Consider the following 25,236-nt stretch of genomic DNA (forward strand, 5'->3'; position numbering starts at 1 on the left):
CAAGGTATTGTCGCCATTCCTTCAATGCATGAATGACTGCGGCAAGCTCGAGATCATGAACTGGGTAGTTCTCTTCATGAGCACGCAGTTGACGTGAAGCATAAGCGATCACCTTGCGATCCTGCATTAGGACACAACCTATTCCTTGACGAGAAGCATCACAGTATATGACGAAATCCCTTTTTGTATCTGGAGGAGAAAGTACTGGAGCGGACGTCAGTTTGTCCTTGAGCTCCTGGAAACTTTCCTAACATTTATCAGTCCATTCATACTTAACACCTTTGTGAAGCAGGTTGGTTAAGGGCTTCGCAATCTTGGAGAAGTTCTCGACGAATCGACGGCAATAGCTGGCGAGTCCGAGAAAACTTCTGACTTGCTTGACATTCTTCGGGGGAGTCCAATCAAGAATAGCTTGAATTCGTTCGGGGTTGACCGCAATACCATCCTTGGAAATCACATGACCAAGGTAAGTCACTTCGTCTAGCCAGAACTCACATTTGGAATACTTCGCATAGAGTTTATGCTCGCGAAGCTTATCCAGTACAAGACGAAGATTCTCAGCATGCTCTTCTTTGTTCTTCGAAAATACCAGAATATCATCTAGATATACCACGACAAATTTGTCGAGGTAGTCCATGAATATATAATTCATCAATCGAGAGAAGGTTGCCGGTGCATTGGTTAAGCCGAAGGACATGACGGTGTACTCGTATGATCCATATCGAGTAACAAAGGCGGTCTTTGGAATATCCTCCTTGCGAACACGGATCTGGTGGTATCCCAATGTCAAGTTGAGCTTAGAGAAAACGGTGGAACCAGCAAGTTGATCATACAAATCATTTATCTGAGGGAGAGGATATTTGTTTTGAATAGTGGCCTGGTTGATAGGACGATAGTCTCGAACCAATCGATTTGTCCCATCCTTCTTCTTAACAAAGAGAGAAGGTGCTCCCCAAGCAGAGGAACTCGGACGGATGAAACCCAGACGGAGCGAGTTGTCAATTTCTTGCTTAAGTTCAAGGAGTTCATGTGGTGGCATTTTATAAGGACGCTTGGCAATAGGAGTGGTACCGGGTACCAAGTCAATGACAAACTCAACAGCTCGAGCAGGGGGAATCCCCGGAAGTTCTTCTAGAAAGACATCTTGAAATTCTCGGACCACTGGTATGTTTTCAATCCCTTCCAGAGGCGGCGCATTTAATGCATTCAAAGCATACAGTCGTGCCTCAGCATTACGGACGAGATGCGCATGGTAGCTTATTACTTCATCTGAAGGGTGTAGGAGGTGGACGGTCTTGGTGGCACAAACGATCGATGCCGTATGAGCTTTCAACCAGTCCATCCCCAATATGAGATCAATGTTGGATGACTTTAGTAGGATGGGGTTGGCAAGGAATTATAATCCTTCAATTTCAACTGGAACATGGGGGCAAACCACAGAGGTTCGGCATTCGCCCCCAGGGGTGTTTACCACTATCGGGATGTTCATCTCTTCCCTCCTAATGTCATGCATGTATGCAAAATTTTCCGACATAAAGGAATGTGATGCTCCTGTATCAAACAATACAGAAGCAGGTACTGAGTTAACGAGAAGTGTACCCATCACGGTAGCAGGCTGGTCTTGAGCTCGACCCATATCAATGTTGTTGGCCTGACCACGAACATAAGCAGGCTTAGTGTTGAAGTTGCGGTTCCGGTTGTTGCCACTGCCAGTTGCGGGAAGTGCCAGCTGATTCGGATTCTGCCTGCAGTCTCTAGCACGGTGACCTGGACGGCCACACTTGAAGCACAGCCCGTCCTCAGGACGGGAACGAGGAACTCGAGGCGGTGGAGCTGGAAGCCTCGGCTCCCTAGGTGGTGGAGGAGGTAGGCGAGGTGCAGCATAGGACGGCCTCGGAGTAGGAGCAGGTGCATGGTACATGTTGTTGGGAATCCAGATCTTCCGCTTCTGTGCAGATGAGCCCGAAGATGAGCCCATGTCACGGTTGCACTTGCTGCTATCTTTGTATTCCTGCAGACCAGTCTCAACCTGAATAGCCTTGTTCACGAGGGTGGCAAAATCAGCATAGTCTTGAACGAGGAGTGTCAGCTTGATATCAGGGTGGAGGTCTTCACGGAACTTCTCCTGCCTGCGTGCATCAGTCGCAATGTCTTCTTCAGCATAGCGAGATAATTCCAGAAATTCCCGCTGATAAGCATCCACAGTCTTGTTGCCCTGGACCAAGTTGCGGAACTCACGCTTCTTCCGGTCCATGATTCCCTGGGGAATGTATCGAGCACGGAAAGCAGCCTTGAACTCTGCCCAAGTGATGATAGTTCCATCGGGCTGAGAGCGCCTGTGGCTGTCCCACCATTGAGCAGCGGGACCCTTCAGAAAGTAGGCGGCAAAGTTGACATAGCTCGCCAGGGGCACATTGGCAGACTCCAGCTCATAAGAAATGTCACGGAGCCAGTCATCAGCATCTAGAGGCTGAGTTGAGCTGCGGTAGATCGCAGGGTTGAGACGGCAGAAGTCTTGCAGTGTCACGCCTTGTGGTTGGTTCATGTTCGGCCTTTGGAACTGATCCATGAGCCCTTGCATAAACTGGCGGTTCAGCTCAAACTGTTGGATCATCCCCGCCATATACTCAGGAGGCGGGGTGGTGCATCGTTGGCAGGGCCACGCGGGCGGCCAGCTGGTCTAACCATCCTGTTAAATATTTAGCAGGGATAGTTTAGCATTAAAGCAATTGAAAGGCATCGCACGCATTCATGAAGTGGTTAAGCATAATGCAAGGGAAATGCGATAGATACTCCATAGTAGTTGAGTTCGACATACAGACCCATACATAAGTTCGATTACAGACTAACGGTTACAAATTCGAAATTTGGCGATAGCCCGGACGCATTAGACGATACCCTGGACTCACTAGGCGGTGCGCAGGCACGCGGTGGAAGAGTACCACAACGAGATGTAGCGATAAGGCTACATCAACGTCGGAGAGGACGATCGAATCCTGGTAGCTGGCGGTGATAGAAGGTAGGGACAGGACCCTGTGTCCCGTTGTGACTCTGGTGAGGGTACCGCATCCAGTCGAGCAGCTGAGGTCCAAGTGCAGGGGTTCTACCCCCAACATCAGTCCACTCGAGAGCTGATGGTAACTCTGTCCTGCTCGGCTCGCGGATGCGCATAGGTGGAACCCTCGGACAGTGTGATGGCTGCAGCTCTATCAACGCATCGTAAAGACGAGCGCGCGTAGCATACAACTCCACAGTCAGAGCTCGGAAAGCACGATCCATTGCCTCAGTGTACTGCACCAGAATCCGTGCTTCGTAGCGACGCGTCACGTAGGGGGCGCAGACAGCGACGTAGGAACGGTCGCTGCGCTCCCGAACGTCAGAAGCGTAGGCAGTGAGATCAGACCCAGTCTCATCCCCAGCAGGAGCATGCGGGATGTATCTGAAAGGGCTCTCCTCCAGGTGAGGGTACGCTCCACGGAGACGGGTGATGGCGATGTAGGCCGCATCATGGACGGCCATCTCGACCGACACTCCAATACCATAGAACACGTGGCGCTCGAGGGTCTCGCCGCCCCTCTGGTCGAAGATGCGAACCTCAGCCTGGTACTGGTACTGGTTGTACTCGCGGAAATCCTCGAACACAGTGTACTCGGGGTACCAGCGATATCCCAGCTTGGTCAGGAGATCGACCAAAATGGCCGGGAACCCAGTCGTCTCGGTGGCCTGTGTCAGGCGCACGTGCTGTCTTGCGGGACGCATCTGAAAATAAGATTGACGGATGTCAATGACAGTGTGTGTAATACATATTCAGGAGAAAAAAGAGTAGATAGTCCAGCGCTCCGGATCAATGTGATTCGAGAACCTAATGTTAGAGTTAGTAAAATCTTTGACCCGAAAGAGAAGAGAAAGTAGAGCCCAGAGTATAGGAAAGGAGTAAAAGATACTAATACCACCCAATTGAGATGTGGGCCCGTAAGCCACAACATCAGTGTTAGTAAAGTTTTTCAAACACTAGACTCAACTTCGGCCAAGGAGTTGGAAAGGGGGCTACCTACAGGCAGTCGGCTCTGATACCAACTTGTGACGCCCTCGATTTAATCGTACGCTAATCATACACGCAAATGCGTACGACCAAACCCAAGGACTCACGATAAGATATCACAACACAACTCTAGACACAAATGAAAATAACATCATCTTCATATTACAAGCCAGGAGCCTCGAGGGCTAGAATACGAAAGCTCGATAAACACACGAGTCAGCGGAAGCAACAAATATCTGAGTACAGACATAAAACATGGGGTGCCTTAGAGAAGGCTAGCACAAAAGATACAACGATCGAACGAGGCTAGGCCTCCTGCCTGGGAACCTCCTAACTACTCCTGATCATCAGCGGCCTCCACGTAGTAGTAGGCACCGTCGGGGTAGCAGTCGTCGGCGGCGGGGACCTCCATCTCCTGGGCTCCATCATCTGGTCGCAGCAAACGAATCAAGGGGACAAGGGGGGAGCAAAGCAGCGGTGAGTACTCATCCAAAGTACTCGCAAGTCTTACATCAGAACTATTCTAAATATGCATCAGTATCAAAGAAGGGGGTTATATGTGGACTGACTGCAGCAATGCAAGAATAGAGAGAGAAGGCCTGGTCCTATCGAAGACTAGCATCTTCAGGGTCTTGCAGCAATAGACGAGAGTAGAACAGGGTTAACACATAAATAGTCATATTGTTGCAGCAATATTAAAGTGAGGTCACGCCTAAGGATCCTCCCTCGACTCCCTGCGAGGAAGCAATCCCGAGGAAAACTAATTCCAGTTAAGTAACAATTGTAGTTGTAAAAGATCGGGGCACAACTCCAAGTCGTCCTGTAACCGTGGACACGGCTATCCGAATAGTTAATTTTCATCCCTGCAGGGGTGCACCACATGTCCCGTCACGCTCGATAACACTCTGGCCGGACATACTTTTCTGGGTCCTGCCCGGCCTCGGAATATCGACACGTCGCAGCCCCACCTAAGACTAATCAGAGAGGCCAGCCCGCCGGTCTAAATCCTAAGCACAAAGGGTTCGTGGGCCCAGTTCCCCTTCACGCTCCTGCACGTGGCGTGGGCGGCCGACGCCAGTCCTAGCATCCCTTAATCACAAGCGCGATGCATCTCGGGACAACTCGGGCGCGCGCCACTACATTGCTGGCATCTGAAAAGCTTCGGCTGATACCGTGACGCCGAATACCCATAATTCTTCCCGCGTAGCCGGTTAGTGCGAAAAGGTCTCCGACCAACCCAGATCAAATACCCAAATCCATTAACATTTTAATTAGGCCAACAACATAGTTTCACGGGAATCCACCCGTCTTACAACTAATCACCAATGATCCCAGTAACATGGTCGAGTAACTGTGTGGTTGTAACATCGGGGGGAATCCGAGGTATCACCGTCGTTGGATTCCGAACGATGTACCCGTCAAGGTGGGCTTAGAGGAATCACCCTTGGGGGTCCCACACTTGAGGGGTTGCATGACAGAGACGTCATCGGAAATGGTGAAAGAGGAATCACCCTCGATAACCACGACCGACTAGCTATACTATAGAGATATCATCAGGAGTACTTAGTGAGGTGTCACCCTCGGTACCCGATAGTATCTTTGTAGCGTCGTACAACGAAGGGGGGTGAATGTGTTGTGTCGGGTCTGGCTCGTCGATCAGAGATCGAGATTGAAAACAAGCGGGGCAACTGAACTACGGGGTCAGAGGGGATGACTGCTCCACCTATACTAAGCATATTTAAAGTAAAGGACTGAAAGTAGCAGTTCATCAAAAATAGGCTATGCATCAGATATAGGAGCTAACTACAACAGTAGCAAAATACTAATGCAAGCAGTAGGAAGAAAGACATAGGCGATATAGGAATGATCAAGGGGAGTTTGCTTGCCTTGCTGCTCTGCGGCAAAGGACTGGCCGGCAGGGTCGTAGATGTACCCGGCAGCAGCGTCAATCTCGGGGTCTACCGGTAAGAAGAGGGGGGAAGAAACAACAAATAATAGCACCGATGCAACACAAAGCATGACATGGCAAGATGCAGGCTAGACATGAGCTAACGCAGCAACATCCGTCATAGACGGGTCGGAAGAATATCTCACGATATTTTCCGGGTCTCGGGCTACTACCGGTAATACTGGAAACGACGGAAAAGTTCCATGTTTGCTATGCTAGGGACACGTGACAGACGAACGGGCCGTCTATCCGGGTTCGTCTCGTTCTGCTGATCAACTTTCATGTTGAAAATATTTTGATCTGACTTACGAATTATTTTATATTAATTTTCAAAGTTTTATTAATGATTTAGGAATTAAAAAACAGATTTAGCTATTATAATAAAATTCCATTATGACATCATCACGATGTCATGCTGACATCAACATTTGACTGGTCAACTAACCAGCGGGTCCCGAACGTCATAGGCACAAGTTTTATTTAAAATTAAATATTAATTAATCAGATTAAATTTAGTGGGGGACCCACGTGGCATTCTCTCATTAGGTTAATTAATTATTATATCTATTTATTTATTTATTTAATAAAAACATTATTTTTTTATTTTTATTTTAACTATCGCGTGGGGCCTCCCTGTCATAGACAGCGGGTCGTTGGCCCCACCGGTAAGTGACCCAAGGCTAAAAACACAATTTTAATCACAAATACATAACCATACAAATGTTGTATTCCTCTAAATATCCATATACGCAAATACATACATCGCATCTCATACATACATACATACATACATACGCATCTAATACATCATTTATTTTTTTATTTTCTCTCAAAACTCTCATCTCCCTCTGTGTTAACAGAGAGACAGAGAACTCTCTCTCTGCTAACTCAACATAGAAGAACCAAATGTTCAAACCTTGCTACCGGAGTCTACCGTCGACGGATCGGGGTCCCGTTTGCCGGAACGGAACCGGGGCGGTGAGGGGAACGCGACGGTGGGAGGAGCCCGAGGAGGGGCTCACCGACGTTGATGGGAGGGGCCGGTGAAGCCGGAGTTCGCGGGAAGGGGCGGAGGAGACGGCGACGGTGACGGTGACGGCGCGGTTCCGGTGGTGATGCCGGTGAGGACGGTGGTGATGGTGGTGACGCGCCGGCGAGGGCGTGCCGACGAGGGGGAGTCGGCCGGATCCGGCGAGGCGAAGAAGTCTCCCTGCCCGGTCCCTCCTGGACCGAGCGGGAGGAAGGCCGACGGGGGCGGGGTTGTAGGCCCGCGAGGTGGAGGGCCGAGGTGGCCGGGGCCCCTGCCGGCGGGGTGGAGGCCGAGGGGGGGCTCGCCGGCGGGAAGGAGGAGGCCGTGGGGGGCGACGGGGGAGCTCGCCGGCGGGAGGGAGTGGATCTGAGGGGGGCGAAGGGAGGAGAGGAGGGTCGTGGGGGAGGGAGATGGGGGATCTGGCGTGGGGGTGGGGGCTCTCGTGGGCAGGGAGGTACGGGAGAGAGAGGTGGGGGGCTGTGTCGGTGGGGGTGGGGCCCCCCATGAGGGGGAGGCTGGCGGCGCTCGGTGGGAGGGGAGGGATCGAGGCAGTGGCTCCCTCGCCGGGGGGGGGGGGGGGCGCTAGGGTTGAGAGGGGTTGGGGAGGCCGGCTGGGCCATTTGGCCTAGTTGGGCCGGTTGGTTTGTTTCTTTTTTTTCTTTTTTTTCTTTCTTTCACTATTTTATTTTACTATTTGATTTTTCTTTTTAAATACTTTCTTTTCTTTATACTTTATTTTATCATTATTATTTTTAATACTTTCATTTTTATATATATTCCTTTAATATTTGAAATGAACTCATAAAGTACTTTTCTTTTGCTTTCAAATTTTGGATCCGGACAGACTCGAATCAGTGCGGGTCTGAGATGGGAATTCGATGACGTGGCATCATTAGCGGTTGATCACTGTAGCTTAATTACAATAATTACTGTTGCAAAAGTCGAGGATGTCACACCTATGACCATCAAGTAGTTCTTCCAAAGTCTACACTTTGTTTTCATACATGGATCCTCTCTCGGATTTCATGGCTTCGAGCCATTTGTCGGAATCCGGGCCCACCATTGCTTTCTCCATAACTCGTAGGTTCATTGTTGCTCAACAACATGACCTCCAAGACAGGGTCACCGCACCACTCTGCAGTAGTACGCGACCTTGTCAACCTACGAGGCTTGTAGTAACTTGATCCGATGCTCGATTACCACCATCATCAGCTTTCACTTCAATTGGTGTAGGCGCCACAGGAACAACTTCCTGCGCCCTGCTACACACTGGTTGAAGTGATGGTTCAATAACCTCATCAAGTTCTACCACCCTCCCACTCAATTCTTTTGAGAGAAACCTTTCCTCGAGAAAGGATCCGTTTCTAGAAACAAACACTTTGCTTTCGAATCTGAGATAGGAGATGTACCCAACTGTTTTGGATATCCTATGAAGATGCATTTATCCGCTTTGGGTTTGAGCTTATCAGACTGAAACTTTTTCACATAAGTGTCGAAGCCCCAAACTTTCAAGAAACGACAGTTTAGATTTCTCTAAACCTCAGTATATACTGTGTCATCTCAACGGAAATACGCGGTGCTCTATTTAAAGTGAATGCGGTTGTCTCTAATGCATAACCCATAAACGATAGTGGTAATTCGATAAGAGACATCATAGCATGTACCATACCAAATAGTGTGTGGCTATGACGTTCAAACACATCATCACACTATGATGTTCCAGGTGGCATGAACTGCGAAACAATTTCCACATTGTCTTAACTGCGTACCAAAACTCGTAACTCAGATATTCATTTCTATGATCATATCGTAGACAGTTTATCCTCTTGTTACGATGAACTTCACTCCTGAAACAGAATTGAACTTTTCAATATTTCAGACTTGTGATTCATTAAGTAAATACTCTTGTATCTACTCAAATCGTTATTGAAGTAAGAACATAATTATATCCACTGCGTGCCTCAGCACCCATTGGACTGCATACATCAAAATGTATCACTTCCAACAAGTTACTATCTTGTTTCATCTCAATGAAAACAAGGCCTTGATCATGTGGTATGATTTGCATGTCACTAGTGATTCAAAATCAAGTGAGTATAAATATCCATCAGCATGGAGCCTCTTCATGCAATTTATACCAACATGACTCAAGCGGCAGTGCCACAAGTAAGTGGTACTATCAGCATTACCTCGTATCTTTTGGCACCAATATCATGAACATGTGTAACACTACGACCGAGATTCAATAAACCATTGAAGGTGATTATTCAAGCAAATAGAGTAACCATTATTCTCTTTAAATGAATAATCGTATTGCAATAAACACGATCCAATCATGTTCATGCTTAACGCAAGCACCAAATAACAATTATTTAGGTTTAACACGAATCCCGATGGTAGAGGGAGTGTGCGACGTTTGATCATATCAACCTTGGAAACACTACCAACACGTATCATCACCTCGCCTTTAGCTAGTCTTCGTTTATGCCGTAGCTTTCATTTCGTGTTACTAATCACTTAGCAACCGAACCGGTATCCAATACCCTCGTGCTACTAGGAGTACTAGTAAAGTACACGTCAACATCATGTACATCAAATATACTTCTTTCGACTTTTGCCAGCCTTCTTATCTACCAAGTATCTAGAGTTGCTCCGCCTCAGTGACCGTTCCCCTCATAACAGAAGCACTTAGTCCCGGGCTTGGGTTTAATCTGGGGTCTCTTCATTAGTGCAACAACTGCTTTGCCGTTTCACGAAGTATCCCTTCTAGCCCTTGCCTTTATCGAAACTTAGTGGTTTTACTAACCATCAACTATTGATGCTCCTTCTTGATTTCTACTTTCGCAGTGTCAAACATCGCGAATCGCTCAAGGATCATTGTATATATACTTGATATGTTATAGTTCATCACGAAGCTCTCACAGCTTGGTGGCAGTGACTTTGGAGAACCATCACTATCTTATCTGGAAGATCAACTCCCACTTGATTCAAGTGATTGTCGTACTCAGATAATGTGAGCACATGCTCAACGATTGAGATTTTCTCCTTTACTTCGTGGACAAAGAATCTTGTCGGAGGTCTCATACCTCTTAACAAGGGCACAAGCATGAAATCACAATTTCATCTCTTTAGAACATCTCTTATGTTCCGTGACGTTTCAAAACGTCTTCGGCGCCTTGCTTCTAAGCCATTAAGTATTTTGTACTAAACTATCGTGTAGTCATCAAAAACGTGTATGTCGGATGTTCACAACATCTACAGACGACGCTCGAGGTGCAGCACACCGAGTGGTGCATTAAGGACATAAGCCTTCTACGCAGCAACGAGGACAATCCTCGGTTTTACAGACTCAGTCTGCAAAGTTTGCTACTATCAACTTTCAACTAAATTTTCTCTAGGAACATATAAAAACAGTAGAGCTATAGCGCAAGCTACATCATAATTCGCAAAGACCATTAGACTATGTTCATGACAATTAGTTCAATTAATCATATTACTTAAGAACTCCCACTCAAAAAGTACATCTCTCTAGTCATTTGAGTGGTACATGATCCAAATCCACTATCTCAAGTCCGATCATCACGTGAGTCGAGAATAGTTTCAGTGGTAAGCATCTCTATGCTAATCATATCAACTATACGATTCATGCTCGACCTTTCGGTCTCATGTGTTCCGAGGCCATGTCTGCACATGCTAGGCTCATCAAGCTTAACCCGAGTGTTCCGCGTGTGCAACTGTTTTGCACCCGTTGTATGTGAACGTTGAGTCTATCACACCCGATCATCACGTGGTGTCTCGAAACGAAGAACTGTCGCAACGGTGCACAGTCGGGGAGAACACAATTTCGTCTTGAAATTTTAGTGAGAGATCACCTCATAATGCTACCGTCGTTCTAAGCAAGATAAGGTGCATAAAGGATTAACATCACGTGCAATTCATAAGTGACATGATATGGCCATCATCATGTGCTTCTTGATCTCCATCACGAAAGCACCGGCACAATCTTCTTGTCACCGGCGTCACACCATGATCTCCATCAACGTGTCGCCATCGGGGTTGTCGGGCTACTCATGCTATTACTACTAAAGCTACGTCCTAGCAATATAGTAAACGCATCTACAAGCACAAACGTTAGTTTAAAGACAACCCTATGGCTCCTGCCGGTTGCCGTACCATCGACGTGCAAGTCAATATTAACTATTACAACATGATCATCTCATACATCCAATATACCACATCACGTCGTTGGCCATATCACATCACAAGCATACCCTACAAAAACAAGTTTAGACGTCCTCTAATTTGTTGTTGCATGTTTTACGTGGTGACCATGGGTATCTAGTAGGATCGCATCTTACTTACGCAAACACCATGACGGAGATATATGAATTGCTATTTAACCTTATCCAAGGACCTCCTCGGTCAAATCCGATTCAACTAAAGTTGGAGAAACCGACACTTGCCGGTCATCTTTGAGCAACGGAGTTACTCGTAGCGATGAAACCAGTCTCTCGTAAGCGTACAAGTAATGTCGGTCCAAGCCGCTTCAATCCAACAATACCGCGGAATCAAGAAAAGACTAAGGAGGGAAGCAAGTCGCACATCACCGCCCACAAAAACTTTTGTGTTCTACTCGAGATTACATCTACGCATGAACCTAGCTCATGATGCCACTGTTGGGGAACGTCGCATGGGAAACAAAAAATTTCCTACGCACACGAAGTCCTATCATGGTGATGTCCATCTACGAGAGGGGATTTCCGATCTACGTACCCTTGTAGATCGCACAGCAGAAGTGTTAAGAAACGCGGTTGATGTAGTGGAACGTCCTCACGTCCCTCGATCCGCCCCGCGAACCATCCCACGAACCGTCCCGCGATCCGTCCCACGATCTAGTGCCGAACGGACGGCACCTCCGCGTTCAGCACACGTACAGCTCGACGATGATCTCGGCCTTCTTGATCCAGCAAGAGAGACGGAGATGTAAATGAGTTCTCCGGCAGCATGACGGCGCTCCAGAGGTTGGTGGTTATCTAATCTCAGTAGGGCTCCGCCCGAGCTCCACAGAAACGCGATCTAGAGGTAAAACCGTGGAGGTATGTGGTCGGGCTGCCTTGAAAAAGTTGTCTCAAATCAGCCCTAAAACCCCACTATATATAGGAGGGAGGGAGGGGAGGAGGCAGCCTCAAAACCTAAAGGTTTGGCCGAAATTGGAGGCGGAGGAGTCCTACTCCAATCCTACTTGGAGTAGGATTCCACCTACCCACTTGGAAACTCTTTCCACCTTGTGTTTTTTCCTTCTCAAACCTTATGGGCCTTAGTGGGAACTTATTCCAGCCCACTAGGGGCTGGTTTATCTCTTCCCATAGCCCATGAGACCCCTTGGAGCGTGACACCCCTCCTGATGGTCCCCGGCACCCCTCCCGGCACTCCCAGTACACTACCGATGAGCCCGAAACTTTTCCGTTAATGCACGAAAACCTTCCGGTAACCAAATGAGGTCATCCTATATATCAATCTTCGTTTCCGGGCCATTCCGGAAACCCTCGTGACGTCTGTGATCTCATCCGGGATTCCGAACAACATTCGGTAACCAACCATATAACTCAAATATGCATAAAACAACGTCGAACCTTAAGTGTGCAGACCCTGCGGGTTCGAGAACTATGTAGACATGACCCGAGAGACTCCTCGGTCAATATCCAATAGCGGGACCTGGATGCCCATATTGGATCCTACATATTCTACGAAGATCTTATCGTTTGAACCTCAGTGCCAAGGATTCATATAATCCCGTATGTCATTCCCTTTGTCCTTCGGTATGTTACTTGCCCGAGATTCGATCGTCAGTATCCGCATACCTATTTCAATCCCGTTTACCGGCAAGTCTATTTACTCGTTCCGTAATACAAGATCCCGCAACTTACACTAAATCACATTGCTTGCAAGGCTTGTGTGTGATTTGTATTACCGAGTGGGCCCCGAGATACCCCTCCGTCACACGGAGTGACAAATCCCAGTCTCGATCCATACTAACTCAATGAACACCTTTGGAGATACCTGTAGAGCATCTTTATAGTCACCAAGTTACGTTGCGACGTTTGATACACACAAAGCATTCCTCCGGTGTCAGTGAGTTATATGATCTCATGGTCATAGGAACAAATACTTGACACGCAGAAAACAGTAGCAACAAAATGACACGATCAACATGCTACGTCTATTAGTTTGGGCCTAGTCCATCACATGATTCTCCTAATGATGTGATCCCGTTATCAAGTGACAACACTTGCCTATGGTCAGGAAACCTTGACCATCTTTGATCAACGAGCTAGTCAACTAGAGGCTTACTAGGGACAGTGTTTTGTCTATGTATCCACACATGCAATGTGTTTTCAATCAATACAATTATAGCATGGATAATAAACGATTATCATGAACAAAGAAATATAATAATAACTAATTTATTATTGCCTCTAGGGCATATTTCCAACAGTGGGAGGGGGACGAAATCGCGCGCGCGATAAACTATTGTGCGCACGGGAGAGAGCATGCGGTCGCGCGCTAGATTTGGCGCACCGCTTTCAGCTCACCTATAAAATGCGGCGCTCGCCACGCGCACTCTGTCGCTTCCTCGTCGCCGCTCCCTCGCCTCTCCCTCTGCCATCATGTCGTCGCGCCTCCGTGGATCCTCGGGCTACCCGGCGTTCGTGAGCGCCCCTCCGGCGTCTACTACGCCGAGATCAGGTCCCGCGACATCCTCCTCGGCCTCGACACCTTCGAAACCTGGCACGAGGCCGCCCACGCGTACGACTCGACGGCGTGACGCCTAGGAAGGCCTCGTGCGCAGATAAACTTTCAGGATGTCTACACGCGCGAGCAGGCGCAGGACCTCGCCCCTCCACCTCGTCTGATATCAGACCAGGACCGTCAGGAGCACCGTCGACGGCAACACCGGCTCGTGTAGCTGAGGAGGACGAGCAAGCCATGACGGAGTGGCGCCGGCGCCATCCGAAGGACGCCGCCACCGAGAACGTCTTCTATGCGGAGAGGACGGCAAGGCGTCGCGAGAAGCGGCAGGGCAGGCGTCAGCGCAAGTTACTCGCTATATCGCAATGCGTGGCCGTCAACAACGGTACATTCATCTTCACTTTTGACGATGAACGTTGGGAGGACGCATAACTATCTACCTCGGAGAGCACCCACAGTGACGACTCGGAGTAGTTTTATCTATCTAGATAGTTTTATTATCGTGTTGGACTAGTTTTATTATCTATATTATCATGTTGGACTAGTTTAATTATCCATATAAATGAATTATGTATCAAATCTATGCATATATTTTTAACATGTTGGACTAGTTTTGCGTTTTAATTTGCAGCGTCTGCTGGAGCGCCGCGCGCGTGCTGATATCGCTCAAGCCGGCGCTCGTCGGCACGTTAAAAAAAGCTAGCCGCGCGCTGGAAATCCGTTTTTTGACGCTGGTCGAAGGGGGTATGATGGAGATGGTAAAATTGGCAAATTTGATCTTGAAGCCAAAGTATTTCACAAACTGAACTACGTTTAAAAATTTTTCACTCAGCTGACCCTTTTGTGTGATGCCCGACAGTCAGACACCACACTACACTGTGTGACGTCTTTGTCTTAGGCATCACACCGTGTAGTGTGCCGTCTATGCCTTAGGCGTCACACTAGGTCTCAGACGTCACACAACGTAGTGTCGGGCGTCACACAATGTAGTATGATGCCTAAGACAAAGACGTCACATAGAAGGATCAGGTGGATAAATTTTTTTCAAACGTAGTTGAGTTTGTGAATTAGTTTGGTTTTTTGGTCAAAATTTTCCATTTTGCCGATGGAGATGCTCTAAAGTGCGAGGTGACCCACCTCCCAAGTCACGCATGCCATCAACAGCCGGCGTTTTTCAACACGCGCAACCGTGCTAACGACCAAGCCATACGAGACCCGTCTCTTTCACGCGGTAATGGATTGCCACTTTCTTTCTCCTCGTCTTGCTTTGATCCTGTCCTGGCCAACGACGAGGCTCCCCACAATTATTCCCTCCTCCTGCTTCGCATCGTATCCCAAGAAACCAAGAAACAGAGCAAGAAATATCACAGGAGGGAGCAGAGCACATACAGAGAGAGAAAGAGGGATAAGCGCTTGCTTCCTGGGCGAGACATGGATGAGATCATGAACAAGATGGGCTCCTACTGGCTGGGGCAGCGGGCCAACAAAGAGATGTCGTCGGCCGGTGACGATATCGAGGTCCGTGCATCTCATCGATCTTCTGTTCTGTTCTTCTCTCGCACCATATTTCCTCTAATTATTGTTTGGTCATGGTATTGTCTCTGTTCTCGTGCTAGCAATTTTTTTCCTCGTGGTTTTAGGTCGATCATGTTTGGATTGCCATGTGATATTCTTGGTTCGACGTTCAAGCTCGCCATAACAAATTTGAAATCCGACTCTGATGATTAAGATGTACAGTATTATTCGATGTATTCCTTTGGCTGATGATGGATCGGTGGTGCAGTCGCTCTCAACCAGCGTCGGGGACGGAGCAAAATGGCTGGTAAACAAGCTCAAGGGTAAGATGCAGAAGCCGCTGGCGGAGCTGCTCCAGGAGCACGACCTGCCGGTGGGGCTGTTCCCGCGGGAGGCCACCAACTACGAGTTCGACCCGGAGACGCGGCGGCTGACGGTGCACATCCCGGCGGTCTGCGAGGTCGGCTACAGGGACGGCTCGGAGCTGCGTTTCGACACCACGGTGGCCGGCACGCTGGACAAGGGCAGCCTCACCGGGGTGGAGGGCCTCAAAGCCAAGGTGCTCGTCTGGGCCAGGGTCACCGCCGTCAAGGCCGACGCCGCAAAGGTCTACTTCGCCGTAGGCATCAAGAAGTCGCGCAGCCGTGAGGCGTACGAGGTCATCAGAGGCGCCATCACCGTCGACGAGTTCTAGATTTAGATTCTAGTCGCGCTCGCCGAGATGATTATGTACCGAAATAATTGATCACGTACTTTTACTCGACCTGCTGTAAGAGGGGGATGCTTGTAAATGGGGATTCAAAATTCAGTTTTGCAGCTCATATGGTTTCTAAAATATTCCCTTTTTCAAAACACAAAAAAAAAGTGTTCTAAAATGTCAAGCTCGATGCGTACGGCAGCACAAGAGGATGATTCAAAAAAAAAGAAATTGCACCAGCCGGGAATCGAACCCGGGTCTGTACCGTGGCAGGGTACTATTCTACCACTAGACCACTGGTGCTTATTGAGTGAGTATTAACATGCACTTCTAATGGGAAATCGATCGCCTACGTTCACCACTTGTGTGCAGGGCGCTATGATCGACCCGTACTTCTGTCTTTTGCCAAATCATCAAGAACACAGATATCACCTTTTTCTGGACGAAAACTTTGTACTCCCTTCCTCTGTCCCAAAATCAAGTAATTATTTAAATTTTAATACAACTTTATACTATAAAGGATTAGGAGCTGAAGGAGTGAGTGGGTAAAGTCGATGAGTGAAAAGGCATCTTCACAAGCAGCAACTCCATCATCACATTTAGCAGCACTCGGGTAGAATCAAACAAGAGCTTTATATAGATGGATATCTTTTAATCAACCTGTACTGTGTTTATTAGAGTGATGTGCATAGAAAAAATATTTTCCCTAAGCATACTGCTCCTTTTATCAATTGTTTATGACTACATATGAATGGATGATTAAAGGCGAGACTTCATTGGAAGAAATATAAGGGGATATTTCAGCTTTATTATCCGCTTTGCCGGCTACCTGTTATATGTGTTTTTTTCTTCTGGATTCTAAATTACCGAGTGGTCTCTGATCCATCATGAAACTTATCTTTATAAGTTGGCCTTAAGACGATGGGCAGTATTTAGTACTGGTAAAAAAAATTACGTTGTGATAGTCGTATGTCATTTGCACTATCAAGTATGCTCGGATGGTGAACTGTACCAGCTGGCTGCTCATGACATTTTTGTCAGCACTTGGTTCAGCTTCGTCTTGTGACTGCAAATTATTTTTACTAGGCATTGTCCCATATGGTATAGATATGGCCGATGGCTTTAGTTTATTAAGAGATTTGCTTATATCAACACCAGTACATCAATATCCACTCACATCAATCACATTCTTTGTATGCTGCAAATTGACGGATGCATGACTTCTCACTGGGAAGTTTATCAACCCATAGATACAAAACTAGCTCAATTTCACACCATTACTGACTAATATTGAAATGCAAATTAACAACATTGCAAGTATTTGGTTATCTCTCTATTTATGTGGAGCCCGATGTTTGGACACAAAGACGAAGATGGCCGAGGAGCGACTCCACAGACACTTCTAAGGAAAGAAATGCGGTGATTTACTGAGCAACAGGTTGACCTATTGTGAGAGGTGCTACGCAGAGGATGGGCATAACACGGGACACGGTCGAGCCCCATGTAGAGATCTTCTGCGTCTTACTTCATGCAAGTTTGATTATATGAGTGCATTACTTTTTTGATGATATTATCATATTTGAAAGGAATGGGAAGCACAACTCCTAATATTGATGCTTATTCTTTTTTTATTTTGGTACTCCAATGAATAGACTTCCAAGCTGTTTCTTGGTCTGTCTTAGTCTATCTATCATCAAAATTATTATTGTATTTGTATAATTTGACACTGACGTGTATTTTGGGCATACTACTCAGTTTTTATTTTGCATGAGGAGATTTGTTTGTGCACGCTCATGTGTATGTATTATACTCCCTCCGTTTCTAAATGTAAGTCTTTTAAGCGATTTTACTAAGAGACTACATACGAAGCAAAATGAGTGAATCTACTCTAAAATATGTCTATATACGTTCGTATGTAGTCCTCTAATGAAATCTTTAAAAAGACTTATATTATGAAACGAAGGGAGTAGTTTAGAAGAAAATATATATGTAGCTGGAAGTACAACAATAGAGAAAACCCTTGTCTTGAAGTGTCCGCAAATATGAAATATTATAATATAAATTTATTTCAATACAAGATTTTTCCTTCTATCTATGCAGCGCATGACAGATTCGGAATTCTATTTTTGTATTTTCATATTTCAATATAAGATGAATTATTATCTAGATGTCCTGAAAGATAAGTTTTACATTATTATTAATTTGTTCGTTTCCAACTGATTTTTGGCCTGTTAGGGGTTGTAAAGCATATCAGTATTCCTCACGTTTGATGTCATTTTATTTATTTTTCATTCCTTGTCATATAGGAGTACTAGATAAGGATATATTTGATGCAATTATGAAAGAAGAGGGCAGGAAATAAATGGATACTTGTCGCTGCATGACTGAAACAATGTTTATACAAGTTCAAAAGATTTATGAATTAAAATATTTTTTGGTTCCATGACAACGCACAAGCATTCAGCTAGGACGATGGAAGGATGATTCTTGACCCTCTCATTGACCAACGACAACGAAAGATAAGGGGTTAAGTCTAGCGTCAAGACAATCTGATAGATTGAATCGGATTTGATAACCGACAACAATGATAGGGACAGTAATTTTGTTGTTCCGTGGCAACGCACGGGCACTAAACTAGTATCAACATAAAAGCATGATGCAAAATGGACGTATTAGGCGCCATAGCCAACTTGGGCTGGCCTCACCAGCCCACTAAGGGCTGGTGCGCCACCATAGTGCTATTGGGCCCACTCCCGTGGTGGGTGGGCCCCTCCCGGTGAATACCCGGAACCCATTCGTCACTCCCGGTACACTGTCGGTAATGCCCGAAATCTTGTCGGTGACCAAATGAAACCATCATATATATGAATCTTCGTTTCCGGACCATTCCGGAAACCCTCGTGACGTCTGTGATCTCATCCGGGACTCCGAACAACCTTCAGTCACCAACACATATAACTCAACTATACTAAAACATCACCGAACCTTAAGTGTGCAGACCTTGCGGGTTCGAGAACTGTGTAGACATGACCCGAGACACTCATCGGTCAATATCCAATAGCGGGACATGGATGTCCATATTGGATCCCACATATTCTACGAAGATCTTATCGGTTGAACCTCTATGCCAATGATTCATATAATCCCGTATCACCTTCCCTTTGTCCTTCGGTATGTTACTTGCCCGAGATTTGATCGTCGGTATCCCTATACCTATTTCAATCTCGTTACCGGCAAATCTCTTTACTTGTTCTATAATACAAGATCCCGTGACTCATACTTGAGTCACATTGCTTGCAAGGCTTGTATGTGATGTTGTATTACCGAGTGGCCCCCAAGATACCTCTCCGTCACACGGAGTGACAAATCCCAGTCTTGATCCATGCTAACTCAACGGACACCTTCGGAGATACATGTAGAGCACCTTTATAGTCACCCAGTTACGTTGTGACGTTCGATACACACAAGGTATTCCTCCGGTGTCAGTGAGTTACATGATCTCATGGTCATAGGAATGAATACTTGACACGCAGAAAACAATAGCAATAAGATGACACGATCACATGCTACGTTCATAGTTTGGGTCTAGTCCATCACATGATTCTCCTAATGATGTGATCCAGTTATCAAGTGACAACACTTGCATATGGTCATAAAACCTTAACCATCATTGATCAACCGTCTAGCAAACTAGAGGCTTTCTAGGGACATTGTTTTGTCTATATATCCACACATGTATCTATGTTTTCATTTAATACAATTATAGCATGAATAATAAACGATTATCTTGAAGGAGTAAATATAATAATAACTATTTTATCATTGCCTCTAGGGCATATTTCCAACAACATCTGTTCCACCAGGTGTCGCAACACATTCATTGCTACAACTCCACATAGAGGAAGGGCTAAGAGAAGGAAGAAGAAGGGAGGAGGCTCTGCCAACGTCCGTCTCTGGCTTTTCCAGTCGGTGCCATCTCCATCAACATTATCGTGCATCTCTCGTTCCCTGCTTCATGTTGTCTTGTAACTTGTCTCCCCTCTCTATGTTATACGTCTCCATATTTGAGTAATTACTAGTTATCGGGGAATAAATATGAACTCTAGTTGTATTTGAGGTGAATAACTATGCAAGATATAAAATCCTCTTGTGCATGTTTATGTTAATATCCTTCGTGATGTTGGGTGAAGGTCACCATCCAACATTTGTCTATTTGGACGCAAGGATATTACTATCTGAATGAAACGGGGAGCGGAGGTTCGCAATGACAGAAGCTACCTCCCCCTTGAATTCACGCTAAAATTCGTGTGATGGTTGGAAGTGAAGGTAAAGAGGTGATAGTAATACCTCCCTTCCATCTCTAATAATTTGATAAGGGAATAATGAAGACCACCCGTTGATCGCATCCAAGAGGAGATCCTTAATTTTCATTGCACTAACATGCGTGGGAGGAAAGATGATGGCGTGTGTGACACGGAGACTACGTGTAGCACTGTATACTATATAGGCTCCGCCAACTGAGAGAAACATAAAGAGTGGCTTAAGTATCCAAACCTAAAAGTATGCTTGTGCATAAGTTATGTAGATCGTACTAGTAGTAAGGACTCCTAACCTCGTGATAACGTCTCGATTACTCAAGCGTTATCTACTATTTTATTCAATTTTTATTTATCATTTTACCTTCTCTTAGTAGTTTCGATAAAAACATTATTATAGTCCAGTTTGCAATTGATACAGTAGGATGTTTTCATACTGCGGTATGAGTATGAACGTAGTCGCGAGGTTGGTAATTTGCAATTGATACAATAGGATGTTTCCATACTGCGGTCTGAGTATGAACGTAGTCGCGAGGTTGGTAACTGTTTGTGCATCGCTCCATGTTGGATCAATAAACTCTATTTACCTTGAATTGCAATGGCCATGTGCATTTGTAGGTCATCGACCCCGCAACCCCTAGACACTCTATGTAGGCGCCGAGATGTCTAAGGGCGTCGCGCCCTAGGGAACTCGTGATGCCCCTATGTCCTAAAGGCTTTATGTACCCTCAGACCTCCATCATATTTATCGACCGTTTTTTCATCCCCACCACTTTGCTTTCAAGGCAATCTTCGTTTTCAGCTCTCCATCAGAGAGGCGATTCATCTACATCTTCATCGACATTGATCCTCGTCTCTCTGAGATGACTTGTGAGTATTCCACCCCTGGACTGGGTTCATATTAGTAGCCAAGATGCAATATCTCCCCTTTGTAGATAAATACAATAGACATTCAAGTTTTCTTGCATGATTATGGTTAATCTTATGTAAACCCTCGTCATGATGTTGATCGTGTGATGAATTATTTTTTGATGTTCAGATCATATGGATGACCTATGTTTGATTTATAGATGCATAATTTTCTACTACTTTTTATTACTCTTGGCTGGTTTAGATGGGTAATCAGTGGTGGAAAAGGAGTGCATTAGTTGGGTTTAATATTGCAAGTAAACTATTGTAATAAAACGATGAAAAGGCTTGCATTATATAATTGTCACTAAGGATAAATATATGTATGAAGCCTCTAATTAAATCCTGCAAACAACAATATGTCATATTGCTTAAAGAAATAATATTTATAGTTAATACTTAATAGGTGCAAAAATGGTATTGGCCTTGAAGCAGATTATTCGCTATTGATGTACGTTGAGTGTCAGGTCCATACTGCCTATATTTATGTTTTACGAAACGAAAACAAAGGATTTGTCTTATCTCATTAATAAAGAAAGAGTTTGAAACATAGGTATGAGATCCATTACTCCTTTGCAAATGGCCGACATCAAAATGACTATTCTCATGGCATGATTGAGCTCAATTTCTTTGCCCCAGGGACTATCCAAGTCCTCGCTTCACTTTTTATCAAGGCAACCACCCTAGTGGGCATGGACGCTTTGCTTCGAAAAATCCTCGTGTTCCTCTCTTTCTAAATTTCGTAGACCACCAACAAAAGTAGAGAGGCTATTGCCGTGCGTCTATGCCCCGTGTGTAGAACTGTCCGCTCCCACCACTAGTCGACGAAAAGCATCCCGAGCCGAGCATTGATCTCTAGCTCGTACATACCAAGCCAAAGCTTAATCTCACGCCACACCCTCTCTTAAGCAGTAGGTGTGTCGCAGTCTTAGGCTCTCGCTTGCAAAGTTGGCACAGACCACAGTTTGGCCACCCTCTCTTATGTAGTCTATCAGTCGTCCAAACCCTGCTCTTGATTATAAGCGAGGCAAAAAAATGCATTTTGGAGGCGCTCAATTATCCCACACCAGGAGTTTCATGCTAGTGGCGACCACACCAACAAAGAGTGCCTTGTAGGCGGAGGAGGCCGAGTAGACTGCCAAAGACGTGAATATTTCATCATCACACAGAGAAATTTCATTTTAGACTTTTTCACATGACTGTGTAAGTTGCCCCATTTTTATGCATTCAAGAGTTGAATTTGATGAATTTATAAACCTGGTCCGGTTTTTAGCATAAGAATTAACTTCCAACAAATTTTATACGCGTTTTTATTTTCAATTACCATTTATTTTGAAAATGCAAAAATATTAGCTATCATACCATCTTTTAATTATCTTGTCATCGGACTACTAACAAGACTAGTAAGGTTGACACCCTTGTTGGGGCACAACTGAAGTTATATTTGTGTCGTAGAACTTATCATTGGTGCGAAAATCTTACACCTCTATGGATTGATATCTTCTTTCTCATCGAGAAACAATTACCGCTTGCTACAAACTTCTACATTGTGATGCCAACTGGTTGTTAGGCTTATAGAAACTCCATTCATCACCCAGGATGCAGAATAGTTTATTCTTCACCCGAGGTAATCTTATGATCAATTTACAAATAAATTACATTTAAAATATAACTAGTTACATTTATATTGAAACGCTATGTAAAATTTAACAAAAGAGAAAAAAATATAGGTCACAACAACAGAAAAAATTGAATCTATTGTACTTTTTGCACTATTTTTTTATGTTCGTAATTTTATGCGACATGAAATATTTTTACATTGATTATATTTTTTACGGTCACTTTTTACGTATAAAATAAGATAAAATTTACGGAATGTAAAATTACAGTGCATTGTTGTTAAAATAGAGGGGGTGAAGAATAACTATTCCTCATTCAGGATGACGAATAGCGCGACTTAGGACAAGTCATCATTGGACTCGTGAATAACACCACACATTGGTTACCTTGGTTCTTGAATTGAGGGCTTATTAGAGCAAGTACGATAAAGCTGAGTCAGCTGGCTATAAGGAATAAACTAATATATTTTTATTTAGTTAAAGGAAAGAGAAGATGAGAGAGAAGGTAAGCGAGCTCTTAGCTAAAAGCCAGCTCTAGCACGTGCTTCCAGACATTTTGTGAGTATGAAAGATGGGTCATATAATAAAAAAATAGTACACATTTACAACGAACTATTATACATGTTGGCTATAAGATGGGTTATAGATGACATAACAATGGTTTATAGCCAGCAGCTGACTATACTATTGTAATTGCTCTTACAAACCCGCTTTCAGTGCCCAATAGATATGGGAGTCATGCATGTGCAACATCTCATACCACAATCAGTCGTGGAGTTGGTGAAGCATTGCTCAAATTATGTTGTACAATAAATAGGTACAAAAATCTTAATTTACATACAAATACAAATAATATTATCTGACAATTTCCTTCATCATCTGACAAATTTTATTTACAAGGTATGACACAATACTAACTTTTTTTTGGAATTGTGACACAATACTATCTGAAGATTCTGCGATGGGTGTACAGTGTGCAGTGATGCCTCACGCCTGCTTCCCTCTGACCTTGTTGAGATGCATAAAGTCAAAGGCCACCACGACGGTCCTGTCCATCCTCTTGACGACGAACCTCTCCACCAGCACCGACCGTCCGGCCACCTTGTCGGCCTCCTCCTCCTCGTCGACCCACCCGCCCCTGTACTCCTCCCACCGCATCCTCTCCCACACGCTCGCGCACACCCCCACGCTCTGCCCGGCCGCGGCTCTGAACCACACGTACCCGTCGCCGTGCCGCGGGGCGCCGCTGGACACCTCCTGCCTCGCCTCCAGGCTCCCGCCGATGAGCACCTTACTGCTGTACAGCTTAGAGCCGCCGCGGGTGTCGTCGGCCGGCTCCCAGCGCTGCTCGAGCGCCACCTCGTAGAAGGCGGCGCGGTCCATCTGCTCCGACGGGGACACGCCGTCTTCTTTGACGAGATAGAACGGGCAGTACCATTTCCCGACAGCCGTCGACACCGCCGTCGCCGCGGGGGAGGCGTCGGCGAGCTGGCGCGACCGGAGAGCCACGTTGAGGCCCGGCGCGTCGCCGAGGTCGAGGCGGTTCTTGGTAGGCTTGGAGGCGTACACGCGCCAGTACTTCTTGCGGTAGAGGTAGTTCGGGAAGCCGTCGGCAGCGACGGCCTTGGCCGTGAACCGCCCCCGGCGGCGCTGGACGATCTCGATCTGCTGGTAGAGGTCGGCCGGGTCGAACGGCTGCGGCTTGACGTCGTTGATGCAGCGGCAGAAGCAGCACGGGGTCATGTCCTCCTCGCGGGAGCAGGTCCGGACCAGCCCCTTGCGCTTGCCCGAGGCGACGACGGCGTAGTAGCGGTTGGAGGCGACGGGCTGGTCGGGGACGGGCACGAAGACGACGGAGTCGGTGTAGGTGGTGCTGCTCTGCCCGTGGTGCTCCGTGTAGCGGAGCGTGAGCACGCGGTCCTGCGGGAACGGGAGGTCGCGCACGCGCGTCCCGCCGCACTGCCCCCAGCAGCACGTCTCGTCGTCGTCGCCGTTCTCGTCGCCCTTGACGACGAGGTAGCCTGAGTTCCGGCCGTCCGGCGGCGGCCGGGAAGCCGCCTCCGGCTGGCTCATGAAGAGAGAGAGCGGCTTGGTCGCGTACATGGCTCCTTGATTTTCTGAATCTTGTGTGTGTCTTCCAAGTTTACTTTGCATATATACACATACAGTACGGCACTGATACTTGTATGAACCGATCTGATCGTATCGTGTGATTTGATTAGTAAAAAAAGGAATTAGACAAGAAAAGTCGGGACAACCGTGAGTTGTACAGTGGACCAAGGAAACGCGTCGTTTGACGCGATTGGTTGCAGCTAGCGCACGTATTATTATCACAACATTCAGAGTCTCGCACACCGCAAAAAAGAAAAAGAAAAACATTGAGTTTCGCAAGATAAGCTTCGTCCAAAAA

At 46.2% G+C, this 25,236-nt stretch overlaps 2 protein-coding genes and 1 non-coding gene across 3 annotated transcripts; 1 reads left to right on the forward strand and 2 right to left on the reverse strand.

Annotated features, from left to right (window-relative positions):
• The first annotated feature begins 14,969 nt into the window (after positions 1–14,969).
• Positions 14,970–16,093, forward strand: LOC123446582 (uncharacterized protein At5g01610-like). The gene is made up of 2 exons (XM_045123159.1): positions 14,970–15,288; positions 15,554–16,093. The coding sequence occupies exons 1-2, from the start codon at positions 15,202–15,204 to the stop codon at positions 15,977–15,979; spliced, it is 513 nt and encodes a 170-aa protein (XP_044979094.1). The 5' UTR covers positions 14,970–15,201; the 3' UTR covers positions 15,980–16,093.
• Positions 16,094–16,214: 121 nt separating this feature from the next.
• Positions 16,215–16,285, reverse strand: TRNAG-GCC. Its single transcript has one exon. It is a non-coding gene; the product is annotated as a tRNA-Gly (tRNA).
• A 7,286-nt stretch (positions 16,286–23,571) lies between these two features.
• Positions 23,572–25,184, reverse strand: LOC123446583. Its single transcript, XM_045123160.1, has one exon. It carries the CDS (start codon positions 24,978–24,980, stop codon positions 23,814–23,816), a length of 1,167 nt encoding a protein of 388 aa, XP_044979095.1. The 5' UTR covers positions 24,981–25,184; the 3' UTR covers positions 23,572–23,813.
• Positions 25,185–25,236: the final 52 nt, after the last annotated feature.

Source organism: Hordeum vulgare, chromosome 4H, assembly GCF_904849725.1.
Source record: "Hordeum vulgare subsp. vulgare chromosome 4H, MorexV3_pseudomolecules_assembly, whole genome shotgun sequence".
Taxonomy (NCBI): domain Eukaryota; kingdom Viridiplantae; phylum Streptophyta; class Magnoliopsida; order Poales; family Poaceae; genus Hordeum; species Hordeum vulgare.

Coding starts and splice junctions, on each gene's coding strand:
- LOC123446582 (XM_045123159.1), top strand. CDS start 15,202: ATGGATGAGATCATGAACAAGATGGGCTCCTACTGGCTGGGGCAGCGG. Junction 15,289..15,553: donor CGGCCGGTGACGATATCGAG/GTCCGTGCATCT, acceptor TCGGTGGTGCAG/TCGCTCTCAACCAGCGTCGG.
- LOC123446583 (XM_045123160.1), bottom strand. CDS start 24,980: ATGCAAAGTAAACTTGGAAGACACACACAAGATTCAGAAAATCAAGGA.